At 40.7% G+C, this 14,702-nt stretch overlaps 1 protein-coding gene across 5 annotated transcripts in view; it reads left to right on the top strand.

The window, feature by feature from the left end:
* The window catches only part of ITPR3 (inositol 1,4,5-trisphosphate receptor type 3), a 161,484-nt gene that overhangs the window by 84,233 nt on the left and 62,549 nt on the right, over positions 1–14,702 (top strand). For all 5 annotated transcript variants that reach the window (XM_042462366.1, XM_042462364.1, XM_042462363.1 and 2 more), the window contains 11 exons: positions 286–369; positions 961–1,107; positions 2,165–2,260; positions 7,650–7,694; positions 7,844–7,986; positions 9,094–9,193; positions 10,915–11,075; positions 11,491–11,632; positions 12,693–12,854; positions 13,167–13,339; positions 14,142–14,261. In XM_042462366.1, the coding sequence (XP_042318300.1) occupies positions 286–369; positions 961–1,107; positions 2,165–2,260; positions 7,650–7,694; positions 7,844–7,986; positions 9,094–9,193; positions 10,915–11,075; positions 11,491–11,632; positions 12,693–12,854; positions 13,167–13,339; positions 14,142–14,261 (1,373 nt within the window). The remainder of the gene's footprint in view (positions 1–285; positions 370–960; positions 1,108–2,164; positions 2,261–7,649; positions 7,695–7,843; positions 7,987–9,093; positions 9,194–10,914; positions 11,076–11,490; positions 11,633–12,692; positions 12,855–13,166; positions 13,340–14,141; positions 14,262–14,702) is intronic.

Genomic DNA, 14,702 nt, shown 5'->3' with positions numbered 1-14,702 from the left:
TTTAATGCCATTTTAACATAATTTTTGTATGTATTGATGTACCTGTATTTGATTGATTGATTGATTGATTGAATGAATGAATTATTCTCTGGCAATGGCTTTTGCTTCTGTCTCTCCTCCTGCTCCCAGATTGCCCACTATTCCGAAAAGGAGTTTACGCAGGCTTAATGGAATCTTATGCTGGCATATGTCACCGACTGGATTCTGGTCTTAATTTGTGAATTGTGTTATGTGTCCCATTTAATCTCTCCTACTTTCTTTCTGAATAACCTCTTCTTTCTCTAGGTGAATTCTGTCAATTGCAACACCAGCTGGAAGATCAACTTGTTTATGCAGTATCGGGACTACATGGAGGAAGTGCTTAAAGGGGTAATGAGACTAGAGCAGTTCAGTGTGCATTCCATTTTTCTTTCTGGAGCATTTTAACAAACAGCTTTGAGTCTCAGATATGTCATTTTGGAATGACATCCTACCAAAAGACCTAAAACAGTGGAGAGCTGTGAGCATAGCATAGAGCTAGAGGTTCCCAGTGTGATCAGATCAGTCAAAAGTTGGCAATTAAAGTTAGATAGGTGGAGTGACAAAGATGCAAGTAGACCACCACATGGATTTAGCATTATGTTTGGTCTTTTATTAAGCAATTACCTTTACAAGGTGATTCTTGGGATATAATAATACCTGGTACAAAGAGTTGCTAAAGACTGATGAAAAGTGGTACTATTTTAGAGAATAGAGGACCCTCTGAAGTAAAGGTAGGGGCATGTGCACCCTTCCAGTAGCTGCTTGTTTTTAGTCTATTCCAGCTATAATTATGACTGAATTCAGCCCTCTGAGATTCGTATTACTGTAGTTTTGCTACTAAGAATTTGAGGATGTGGTGTGTTTTCAATATCCATGCATTGTGGATTACAGTGCATGGACAGTGCCTCATAAACCTTGTATATGAAACTTTTCCCACAGGGAGATGTGGTAAGACTATTCCATGCAGAGCAGGAGAAATTTCTCACCTGTGATGAATACAAGGGCAAGCTACATGTTTTCCTTCGAACCACTTTGCGACAGTCAGCCACGTCAGCCACAAGCTCCAATGCACTCTGGGAAGTAGAGGTGAATTTCTGTTCTGCTGCAGGTGCAACGTATTCAAGTAATGCTAGGTTAACCTTCCCCTTATGTCATCTTACCAGAAAGAACTGTGTGTTTCAGTGCAGATATCCATATATCCTGGCTCTGTTTCTTACTGAAGTCAAGGAAGTGGAATTTCCTTGGATGATGAGCTTGCATTCTGGGTTGATTTAAATAGGAACAAAGTAGGTATTAATTTGTGTTTAGAAAGGCTTATCCCTGCCATTTATTTTCAGTGTTAGGATTAATCCTGGAGCAGAGGTTTTCCATTGTTTTAGAAATGAAGCAGTGGAACAATATAAAATTCCTCAAGCTGACATATTGTGGGATCTGTTGTTCAAAAGTTTAATATTCTCAATGTTTGCAAGCTCTGGTTTGTGGGTGGTTTCTCTTGGAAGATGACAAGTAGCCTCATCACAGGAGGCAAAACCTACCATAGCTTCTTTCAAATGAGCTCAGAGCTTTTCACTCTCCCAAGTCCTGCTTTTTAGGGGCGCACACTAAAGCGGTCTAAGAAAGAACTCTAAGCACCTCACTAAACTGCAAGTCCCAACATTCCATAAGATGTTACAGTGGCACCAAACTGATGCAACTGTGTCATGTAACTTTCACGTCTAGTTTAGAGAACCTGGGGTTTACCCATCACTGTCTGGGGTTTGATAGTTAAAATTCCTATTACAGCTAGCAGCAAAGATCAGCCCATTCCCTTACTTTCTTCCTCCATAGAGTGGAAGTGGAAAACTGAGAGGGAAGAACATTTTCTATAATTAAGCAAACACTTCCTATAATTAAACAAACAAATAAATACCAAGGTGTTACAACATGGAAACGTAACTGTGTCCTTTGCTTAAATGTATGAATTTTCAGAGGTTGAGGGAAAATACTAATTATTGGCAGTGTTTTGGGATGGTGTTGCTGAGTACTGCTTTAATGAAATAGCACAGACTGGTTGTCAAATTGGCTTTCAGAGCTAGTGAATTCAAACACAATTCTTTCAGTCAAGTATGGGACCAACCACATATCTTATGATTTTGTTTTGCAGGTGGTCCATCATGATCCCTGCCGTGGTGGAGCTGGGCACTGGAATGGTTTATACCGCTTCAAACACCTTGCCACTGGAAACTATCTTGCAGCAGAGGTGAGAGAAACTGTGCTGACAGTAGCAGTGTTGCATGAATATGTAAGAGTTTGTTTAGGCTTCCTTTAAAGCACACTTGGGCAACTGTTGGAGCTTAGCAAGACACATTGCCCCTCCTAGGAGACAGTGAAGGGATACATTCTTCTGCTGTACCCCCATGTGAAAATATGGAGGAATTTTTGGGAAAATATTTTTATAATCTCCAAATTTCTCCTAGGCCTAGGGAACAGAATCATTTTTGCTATGTTCTGAGAAACCTGGGCCATTTAAAGCTCAACAGAGCCCTTTAAAAAAATAAGAAGAAGAGGCCAAAATGTGGCAAAATGCCTCCCCTCTTTCTACAGGACATTTGGAGGCAACTTGAGGCATTTTTTAAAACCTTGTAGGATGCTGGGGGTCACAAAATCAGCTCTTGAGGCCACATGTAGCCTGTGGCCCATACTTTGCCCTACCCTGCTTAAAAGCAATAGGTAACGTTTCAGAGATGTCAAGGTGACATGGCATAGAATTCAGAATTTACTCCTCAACACTCTTCAGATCACACATGGAGACAAGCTCTAATCCAGTTGTCTTTATTAATTAAGTGGAGGAATGGTTATGGGATAATTGAAGTTTAATAGCTCCACCACTCTCTTCTCCTTCTGTGTCATGTCTTTTTAGATTGTAATCCCGAGGGCAGGGAACCGTCTAACTAACAAGATTGTATGTACAGCGCTGTGTAAATTTGCAGCGCTTCATAAATAAAGGTTAATAATAATAATAATAATAATAATAATAATAGCTTATGTGTGCATAATAGTGATAAGAAACCAACAAGAAATTCTTAAAATTGTAAGGGCTTTATTCTCTGTATTGACGTGGGAATACAGTATAGTCGTGGGAATCATACAGCTTTTTGGATGTCATAAGGCTGCCACTCCCAGAATTCCTTGCAATTTATTGTGCTGGATAGGGCTACTGGGACTTGCACTCTTACAACATCTAGAGGATCATATGACTCCTACCCTCATATTGAGCATAACAAAGGGTGCTCCCCATTGGCTCTTCTTCATCCTAGAAAGAAGTGGCCCTTGGAGTGCCACAGGGCCCAGTGCTATTCAACATATTTATCAATGACCTGGATGAAATAATAGAGGGCATACTTATCAAATTTGCAGATGACACCAAATTAAGAGGAACAGCTAATACCCCAGAGGAGAGGATCAAAATTCAAAATAACCTGAATAGATTAGAAAGCTGTGCCAAAACTAACAAAGTGAATTACAACAGGGAGAAATGTAAATACTTAGGCAGAAAAAAATGAAATGCATAGATATAGGATGGAGGACACCTGGCTTAACAAGACTACATGTGAAAGGGATCTAGGAGTCCTAGTAGGCCACAAGTTGAACATGAATCAACAGTATGATGCAGCAGCTAAAAAGGCCAATGTGATTCTAGGCTGCATCGATAGAAGTATAGTGTCTAGATTGAAGGAAGTAATAGTCCTACTCTATTCTGCATCGGACAGGCCTCACTTGGAATACTGTGTCCAATTCTGGCACCACAATTCAAAAAGGATATTGACAAGCTGGAGCATGTCCAGAGGAGGGTGACCAAAATTGTGAAGGGTCTGGAAACCATGGCCTATAAGAAGTGAATTAGGGAGCTGGGTATGTTTAGCCTGGAGAAAAGAAGGATAAGAGGTGATATGATAGCCCTGTTTAAATATTTGAAGGGATGTCACGTCGAGGATGGAGCAAGCCTGTTTTCTGCTGCTCCAGAGACTAGGGAGCTTATTGCATGGCTTAATAAATTGATTTACCTCTACCCGGCTTAAATCTTAATTTGGGCAGCTTCCTGATATTATTGAAAGGTTTTTGCCACTCAAATACATCCCGGGCCATCCCCGCTTCTAGGAGCACTCTCATGGCAGTTTTCAGATTCAGGAGTTAAGAAAATGCCCCCTGGAGTTCTCCTGGAAGCAGGGATGGGCCCGGGCTGTATTCGGGTGGCAAATTAGGCAGCAAAAACCTTGTAGTAATATCAGGATGCTGCCTGAGTTAAGATTTAAGCTGGGTAGAGGTAAATTAATTTATTAAACCAGGTGATAAGCTCCTAGGACACAGACCAATGGATTCAAACTACAGGAAAAAAGATTCCAGCTCAATATTAGGAGGTATTTCTTGACATAAGAGTTCTTTGACAGTGGAACACACTCACTCAGAGTGTGGCGGAATCTCCTTCTTTGAATATTTTTAAACAGAGGCTGGATGGTTATCTTTTGGTGGTGCTTAGATTGTGACTTCTTGCATGGCAGGGGTTTGGAGTGGATGGCCCTTGAGGTCTTTTCCAGCTCTATGATTCTCTGATCTCCTGAGATGAGAGCTGGAAAAGGTTATCTTTTAGTCACAGTTCCCACATTTCCCAGCCATCATGGCTGGTACCCTTCTGGCTGCAGGATCTTGGGTGGGATAGTCCAAAAAAGGAATGTTTCCAGACATTGTCTGCATCTCATCTAACCACACTGTCTAATTGTTTAGACCACACTTTACATTTCTAAGCTCTCATAGGCCTGGGAGGGACCACACAGATTTTAGGCCGTGCTTTCATAAAGGCATATACAAGAAACATGAGGTAGTTTTGTTAACAGACCATACCTTCCTTCAGAAAATAAGCATCTTTCCATGTAAAAATATTTTGCATTTATAACTACATTTTCCAGTTCTTCCACATAATAAGGACACTGTTCAGTGAAATTTCATGGAGATACTGTACTTAGAATTTCCTGTTACATTCTGTGTGGGGTGTGGGGCATTATTTTCTTGAAATTAGACAGATAGACTCTAGGGGCTCATCTACACCAACCAGAATACCCCAGGCTGCTCTCAGAGTAGTCTGGTTCTGGAGCTGCCCTGGAATCCTCTGTACTCTAGAGTGATGTTCAGTGGCTGTCCACATATGTGTCTTGCTTTGCCACCCTGAGCTGTCACTGCTAGCACAGGATGCTCACTCTGAGGTCAGAAACAAGGCATCCAGTGTCAGTTACATGTCTGGGTGCCTTGTTGTGACCTCAGAGGCAGGGATGTAGCCAGGGGGGGGATCTGGGGGTCCGGACCCCCCCCTTCCATTAGAAAAATGAATGGTGTGTGCTGCTGCGCCACCGCACTCAAGCCCCATTATAATGGTGGCACTTAGTCTGGACCCCCCCCCTTCCTAAAATCCTAGCTACGTCCCTGTCAGAGGGAGCAACTTGTGCCTCTGGTGGTGGCAGCGGCAGCAGGTGACAGTGTGGAACGTGTGTGCAGACAGCCACCTGGTGTCACTCCAGAATTTTCTGCTAAATCCAGAGCAAAGGGTAGATTTTTAAAAGCTGGTTTTAGAAGGGATAGGGTGGATTCGCTGCAGAAATGGCCTCACATCATGTAAACAGTCCTCATTCAAATTGAGGATTTGGTCCTGCATCATGAAAACAGATCATGGTGAGGGGGGGGGGACTGGTTCAATTGGCTTGTGTAGACATGCCCTAGGATAGACTCTAGTGCACTTTGTACTCCAGTGGTGCTCAAGTTTGTTTAGGAGCACATGTTACAGGAGGAGGATTGTGTACTACTCTTAAAAGAGGTCCATAGTCTTACTTCTTTTTTGCTTGAACTCTCCTCTCAGTAATCACAGCACTGATATTATTACATATGATGGAGTGAGTTATGCTGAAATAACTTTCCATATCAAAATCTCCTTGCGGGACCTTTTTTCTGGACCTGTCTTGCTTGCACTGGTAGAAATGCTTGTTAGTTGACTCTCAATCTTTCTCTTAGAGCTTCCTTGTATAGTATGGCAGAAATGAAAATCTTGGGACCAGGGCCATAAACAATATTGTTGCTTGTCTGTTCTCACTGCTGAAGTCCTCTATTTAGCACTTCTGCTCTATTTGCAGCCTCTTTCAGTTTACCATAAGCTCTTTCATCCTTTTCCTTTCTTGACTTTATGTTTGATGCACTGGGACAGAGGAAGAACCTTTTTCGTTTGTTTGTTCACTATGAGTCAAAAGCTACTCTCATTTCTAGAGGATTATGCACAATGTTTAGATAGCTTTAAAAATGTGGTGTGGCAGGTTGTGGTTCACTCAGAACTCTCCTGCCCAAATCCTGTTTCTCTAAGCACTTAGATTGTCCAGTGATCCAGCCAAAGCAACTATAATTGCGCTACATTTGTACAGGTGTCTCCTGGAGTTTGAATGGACATCATTGTAAGCAGTGTTATTTACCTTATTCATATTAGTGTAGTTCCACTGGTTTTAAAGTAAATATTCTGTAACATGTGCTTGAAAATGTAATTCATTGGCCAAAGTCTGCAGAGACAACAAAAAACAACAACAAAAGAAGCAACAGCAACAAAGCAACTTACTTTTCATATAGCTTTCTTTTTGTCAGAGTTAGCACCCAGAATCCCAGACCATCAACCAGTCAGCTTGATTGATATAATCAACAGCACTTTATTGATAGATCCAGAATCAGACATGTGCCTCACTCAGCTTCTTAGCTGAGACTAACCACACCCCTCCCATAGACAAAGTAACAGAATCCCCAAAAGCCAAAAACCCCTCCCAAGCAGAAACCCGCCAAGCAAAGCCCCTCCTGATTCCCACAGAAGTGAAAGCACATTCCCAGCTCTGAGCGCTCGGAGAGCCAGGCCTTCAAGGCCACTAGATAAGACACCTGGCCCTGCTATGCACTACTATCACTATCTACTCTTCTACTGCAGCTAAAGCCCCATCATCCCCTCCACTACTATACTACACTACAAATACTATCTGGTAGAATACTAACAGGATTCTAACACTTTTTTAGAGGCAACTGAGTGAGGAAGAGCACTAGAGAAATATTGAGCGTTGTGCACAAGGAACCACTTAGATAGCTAGAATAGGATTTAGAACAAAAACTCTTTTGGCACTTGGAAGCCTAACACATTTTATTTAGCATAAGGTTTTGTGAATCATACTCTAACTTCATGAGGAGATGCATATAGTAGTCTTTAAAGACATCTTTGTTGTGCAACAGGCTAACATGGTCTCCTCTGTTGAAAGGATTTACATCAACCTCATATTTGTTTTGCAAAACCTATGAGTATTAAAAATCAGAGGCCAGGAAATTTATTACAAGTCATAAGAGTTTTGTACACAATAGATTTGTCAGCTCTTGGCATTACTGATTCCTACATATTTTTGGTGATGTTATATGTATATTAAACAGCTGTTAGAAGAGCTTTATGACATTTCCTGATAGCTGGACCATCTAGTCATTCTGAGATTTCACTGTGATATGAAAAAATAGTATCAGGAGCTAGAAAGGTCAAATTTAGTTGGCTTTCGTTGTCTTTCTGCACTGATGCTGTCCCTTTTACTTTTCAGGAAAACCCCAGTTACAAAGGAGACACGGGGGAACCAAAGTCTTCAGTAAGTTGTTAGTAGCTTTTAGCTTGCTTGTGATGGATTGTCCATCACATTTAAGTGTCTTATAAAGTACTACAGTCATACCTATATTTGGTGCATGAACTTTGGTGGCTCTATTAATTGTAACTGAAAACCTCCTTGTTTTGTGACAGGCTGGAACCAGTCGCTCCAGTCGGCGATACACGGGGGAAAAGATTAAGTACCGATTGGTGGCTGTGCCCCATGGCAATGACATTGCTTCCCTTTTTGAACTGGATCCCACCACACTTCAGAAGACTGACTCCTTTGTTCCCAGGTAATTGGGGACACTGAGTTTTGTCTGAACTGGTATATTGATACTAGGCACAAACCAGATTAATATTCATTTTTGCATGAAAACTAGTGTAGAACAGGAGAGGAACAGGGAAAGTACGCATATAGCCCTGTAAAATAGCTTGCCTTCAATGACCAGAGTCAACAATGCAAGGACAGAAATATATTGTTGTTGTTTTTTCCTTCCAGAGAGGGGTTTACTTTTTAAATCACCTCAGATCCTCTTAGCTTGAGATCTCTGTGCCAAGAGTATGTTCCTCTAACTCATTAGACTAGATCCAGTTCTAGCTCCTATAAGAATTTACAGGGTAAGTTTACTTCTCTTCGTCATCTTCAGACACTTTTCACATGTATAGCTGCCTAACTTTCATAATATTTCATGATATTATATATTAGGCATTGGATGCAATTTAGAGAGGATAGGGTTGTACAAATAGCTCCAAAGGGGCAGCCTCCAGCTGCCCCTTCTTCAGCTGGATCGGGGCCGCAGCAGCTTTACGCCGTGGTCCCGATCCGGCCTTTCCAGGGTGCAAAAAGAAGCTGCAAAAAGTGGCTCCTTTTTGCACCCTGGAAAGGGCACCATAGCTGTGCTGCTGCGGCGCTCCTTCAGCACTGCGTCATATAGATGCAGCACCGGAGGAGCACCATGGTGTGTGGAGCGGCGTATGGCATCATGGCACCCTGGGCCGGAGTCAGGCGGTATGTCATCTGGACGCGATGCCCCGACTACACCCCCAAGCTGACCTTTCAGCTGGTCTGAACAGAGCCTATGTGGGTATAATCAAAATTTAAGTATTTAATTACAGTACTTTAGTCTCACTGCCATTGGGACCTTATATCCTTAATATTTCTTTCCTTCCTATAAAATCTAAAGGAATCTGACAAAATATCTAAAGAAATAGGAAATTATTTTATTATTATTATTTTGCCATAGAACTTTATGTTTCTATGCCAATGAGTTGAATGCTTCTAGGCCATAGAATCGGATGTGAGAATGCAAATTACACCTTTGTAATTAAAAAAAAAGTTTGCAAATGCTTATAGAAGGTACCACTTAAATAAAATGCTTTTATTTCTCTGTTGATTTCAGGAACTCCTATGTTCGACTGCGTCACCTTTGCACCAATACTTGGATTCAGAGTACAAACGTACCCATCGATGTTGATGAAGAGCGACCTATTCGCCTTATGGTGTGTTCTTTTCCTTGGTCAGAGATTGCTTTCCTGTTCCTATAAATAGGGTACAGGTCCTAATGGAACAGTTGCAGGATGCTTCAGGTTGTCTGTCATGGTATAGAATGGAGAAATTTAGCAATAAGTCCTTTTTTATCACAGCATACAGTGATGGAATATCTGCAGCACCATCCATGTTGCTCTAGTTAACTCTCATATAATTTTTGTATTTATATGGCATCCGTGTCAGTAAAATCTTCCAAGCTAATGGGAGATGCCACTTTTTTCTTAAGCCTTTCCTGTACTTCTTTGTGCTAGAAACCATTAAAGAGCAGTAAAGGATGGAACGGTCTGTCATCCTGTTTCTTTTATATGATCTTTATAAATCATCCAATATTGGTGGCAGCTGAGAAACAGTATTGTCCAGGAAGTTTTGACAAGGTTCTGAATTGCTGCTGATATCTTCTCTCTTCTCCTATAGAAATAGCAGCTGCCAAAACAGCTTTCAAAACACATACTGTACATACACTTGTGAGAGATGCTCTGATTTGCTCTTGCAGAGGTGTTTGGTGCAGGAGGATGCTATGCCATTTTCCTTGCACTGTAGAGCTTTCCTGGAATTGAAGCTAGTTTGAAACCTTTTATAGCAGAATCACTTGGCCCATTCACACTCTGCAAATATAATGCTATATTCCACTTTAACTGTCATGACTCTTTTCTCACTCTTGGGGGGAAAGATAGGTTATAAATACATTGATTGATTGATTGATTGATGACAGGATCCTATAGAATCTTGAAGTCTGTGAGGCACTACAGCTCTCTGGCTGAGAATTCTAATCCCACCCCCACCTTAAACTAAAATTCTCTGGATTCCAAGGGATATTGTCGTGGCAGTTAAAGTTATGGTGTGAATAGGTCCACCAACATAGAGTGGAGGCTTTAAAAACTCCATCCCAACAATACTATTAGATATGAATGGGATAAGGAGGATGCTAAAGTGTGTCTCCCATCAACAGTGATGCACTGTAGGGTCTGGGTGTGGGTTTACAAAACTATATTAATCCCCCAGTATCCCATGCAGTGCTTGACCCAAGGGAAGGTATCCATTTATGGCTAGTTGGTAACTTGATCATGTTGCTGTAACAAAATGGGATTACAATTTACATTTCAGTTGATGTATTTGATTAAAATGATTTTTGTCCTGCTTCCCCTCTGTCTTGGGAAAAAACCCTATTAAGAAGTGGCTTATGGTACAACAGTGTAATAAAATATGCAAAACACAATGGTGCCCCAGTCAGCACTAGCAATAATGCATAATACAAATTTTTATGGCCAGCAGGATAAAATCAGCAGGGACAAAATTTTAAAAGACACAAACAAAATTGCTCAGAACATAATGCTCTTACCCACATGAAATGTTTGCTAGGAGAGCAGCTTTGACCTAGCACCTAAGAAGAAGTGAAGAGTTAGCAGGCAGGGAAATGTGCCATTTCAGAATGGGATTGAAGGAGGTTCAGAGTGCCAGGAGTCCTTCTGCAGATATTTGGTCCTTTGGGAGACAGAGCAGGCTTTGACACTAGATGAACAGATTTTCTTTTTAAAAACATTTTAATTTCGTTTTGCACAATTAACATAAATGGAAAATGTTGAACTGATATGTCCATTAAGAATAATAAGAAAGTATTGGAACAAGAATAATAAAAAAGCAGTTACAGATTCAACTAGATTTTCCTTTCCAGCTGGGTACATGCCCTACCAAGGAGGACAAAGAAGCTTTTGCTATTGTCTCTGTACCAGTATCAGAAATCCGAGACTTGGATTTTGCCAATGATGCCAGCTATATGCTAGCCAATGTGGTGGAGAAAATGAATGAAGGATTTCTTAGCCAGAATGACAGGAGGTAAAAGGATCAAGTTTTTCTGATACATGGGTGAGAGGGTGGTGGTGGGACAGTATCCACTGACAAATTCAATCAGTATGAGTGGTATTTAGCCCGTGGCTTAGAGAACAGATACAACATTTCATTTTGCAATAAAACAAGTTAGCTCTTTTTTTTTGCAGTGGGAAACCCTTAATATCTTTGAGATGGCTTGAGTGTTTTGTATTGCTCTGCATGATATATGTTCAATCTGAGAAGTGTTGGTGCAGCATGTGAGTTACTTTGAATGATAAGGAACTAATTAAGGCCATTGAGTTTGATGTGATGAATTACATACAGGGAAGTCCCAAACACTGCTGCAATTACATTATTAATGAACCTGGTTTGAGGGAGTGGCTTCACTTTGAGGTGATACTAACTGTGATCTCTTTGGCAGGTTTGTGATTCAACTACTGGAGGACTTGGTGTTCTTTGTCAGTGATGTACCCAACAATGGTCAGAATGTTTTGGATATTGTGATTACCAAGCCTAACCGGGAGAGGCAGAAACTTATGAGAGAGCAGAACATTTTGAAACAGGTGACTGGGATCAGAGTGGAGGATTCTACTGAGGAGAATGTAGAGACCAGATATTTGTAGTGTTAAGTGGAGAATTTTGGATATTTCTACAGTTAGTGTATTCTTCAATGGCTTCAGTCTAAAGACTTACTAGGGAATAATGCTTGATATATACAAAAATTGTGAGTTACTTTTGAACAGATAAGGAATATACTGCGCACAACATTTCTTTCTCCATCATGGGGCAGAGAAGACATGGTTGTCCTGAAACAAGTTGTTTCATCCACTTGATGTAATAGGGAAGATCTTTTCAAATTAGCTTTAGTATCCTTGTTTTTCTCAGAAAAGAAATTGCCCTTTCTTGCCATCCTGTTCCCTGGTGCCAGGGTTCTGAGGAAGTTTGGTTCCATCTCTAATTTTACTTGAAAATGGATGAACAGCAGACCAGAAACCAAGGTCAAGGTTGGGATTCGTGGCAGGACGTGAGGTTGCCATTTTGAACCCCTTAGATGTTTTATCTCAGGGGTAGGCAACCTTTTTGAGCCGGGGGCCGGGTTGCTGTCCCTCAGACAACTGGGGGGCCGAAGCCAAAAAATAAATAATTAAATAATTTAAAATATATATATATATAAATAAACCAGGACAAATGTAAGACAAAATTTTCAAATGGAAGACACTTTTTTTAAAAAATGGAGGACACGTGAAAAAATTTGCTGATTTTTAAAAAAATGTTAATATAAATGCATGTTTCTGAGGCTTCTATAGACAATTGCCCCCCAAAGGCCCCGACAGCAATCGGCGGCAGGACCGGGCTGGGGCCGCAGGTTGCCTACCCCTGTTTTATCTATTGAAAATGTTTTTTCTTCTACCTTTGGTTTTAAAAGGTCAGATAAAACTTTGCTGAGTGTATGCTACACAGTGCAGCTTGCAGGCAATCATTTATCATAGTTCCAAACTGGTAAATCCAGATAAATGCATCCAGTGGACATGAAATGTTCTCAAATCACGGCTCTGCTTGTTAGAAAGAGATCTTTGGAAGACAATTCAGTTTGACCAGTATATTTCTTTCTGTGTTGGATAGATCTTTGGAATTCTGAAAGCCCCATTTAAGGACAAGGGTGGGGAAGGTCCATTGGTGCGGCTGGAAGAGCTATCTGATCAGAAGAATGCTCCCTATCAATTCATGTTCCGGCTCTGCTATAGAGTACTGCGTCACTCCCAGGAGGACTATCGCAAGAACCAGGTAGGCTTTTATAAAATGGTATGTGGCTACTTTGAAAGAGGGCTAAAACACTGGGTGTGTATACTTCAGGGGTCTTTAGGCTTAATATCCATTACTTGACCCATATGGGGAAAAACAGTTAATGTTCACTTGATCTCTATGGACTTCCATTTCCTCAGTGGACCCAAAAGACAACTGCCACTCAGGAAGTAGAGTTTTTGGAAAACTTTCACCTTTACCACTAAATTAAGGGTCTCTACTGTTTCTGAATTGGGACTGAAAACTTGAACTCGGATAGATCCACTCATTCAGACATGAGTGTCTTTTCCACAGGAACATATTGCGAAACAGTTTGGTATGATGCAGTCCCAGATTGGCTATGACATCTTGGCTGAAGACACTATCACTGCTCTCTTGCACAATAACCGCAAACTTCTTGAAAAGCATATCACCAAAACGGAGGTGGAGACTTTTGTGAGCTTAGTGCGAAAGAATCGGGAACCCAGGTGGGTATCACTCTATTGGTAGTGAGTTAGGTAGAATTTTGGATCATTTCTTTATTTTGCACCAGGTTTCAGACAATAATATTTATTTCCATGTCAAAAGTTGTAGTTGCTAAATCAAGCTGTTAAAGAACAATTATGAGGCAATCAGAAAACTAAATTTATTTGATATAAAATATAGCAAAATGCTATACAGAAAGTAGTTGGTGAAGAGTAACTGAAGAGTAGTTAAAGTAGTCAAATTAAGGTACTGAAGGAATTGGAAGGAAATGAGAGGGAAGCTATTGTGCAAAGGAAATTATTAACTTCCCCAAACTCTGTATATTTATTGGTCAGAAGGAATCAATTGCATGCAGACTGTGCAATACTGAGAGCAGGGAGGAATCCAAAGATTGTTTTGTTGTGAGATATGGCAGAAATGGTCTTCAGGGGCATATTATATTGCATCCTCCTTCAGTACAAAGCCATTGATGCTAAAGACATGATTGATGCTTTGCAAGAGGATTTATAGGCATTTTTCTATATAGAAAATGTTAGATATTAAGAATGGTCTTAACTGCATTGCAAGTATTTTTGCTTTGAATTCTGATGCATTTTCTCTAGTAGAATTCAGAGGTGTTTTGCTTGGGAATTGTATTTGACTGTTATACGAGGTGTGAAATGAGTGACTATGTTTGATTCATTGACTGTTTCAGCCAACAGCATTCAGAAATTCTATAGCTGGCTGAGCAGAAGGAAAATACAGGGTTCTCTGCTCCCAGTTCATTGACTGACAGGTAATGTGAGCCTTTCATGTGTATCCTAGGTTTTTAGACTATCTCTCAGACCTGTGTGTGTCAAATCATGTAGCCATTCCTGTCACTCAGGAGTTGATCTGCAAGTGTGTACTCGATCCCAAGAACACTGACATCTTGATCCAAACTGAGTGAGTATCCAGTGAGCCCCTTTTGCTCCAAATACAGGAGCTGCCTTAGTCTTCTACTTTCTGCTAGATATGGGGAAATTCTTAAAACAAGATCCTTAATCATAGAATCATAGAGTTGGAAGAGACCACAAGGGCAATCCAGTCCAGCCCCCTGCCATGCAGAAAATCGCAAAGCATCCCTGACAGGTGGCTATCCAGCCTCTGTTTAAAGACCTCCAAGGAAGGAAACTCCACTTCTGAGGGAGTGTGTTTCACTTAAGATGTTTTTAAGCAGAGTTTTTGCTATTTGAGTTTATTGTATATCAATTTTGGGCATATGCTAGCTTTAGTTGATCAATGCAAATCTGAGGGTTTTTTGTTGTTGTTTTTTTGCAAATATTGTTCTTGCTATTTTGGATGGACGTTATGCAAATTTTGGTATCTCTCAAATGTAATTCTTTC

The sequence above is a fragment of the Sceloporus undulatus genome, chromosome 4 (genome assembly GCF_019175285.1).
Source record: "Sceloporus undulatus isolate JIND9_A2432 ecotype Alabama chromosome 4, SceUnd_v1.1, whole genome shotgun sequence".
Classification (NCBI taxonomy): Eukaryota; Metazoa; Chordata; class Lepidosauria; order Squamata; family Phrynosomatidae; genus Sceloporus; species Sceloporus undulatus.
Note: the sequence above shows the minus strand (reverse complement) of the source record. Positions and strands in the feature narration are given on the sequence as shown.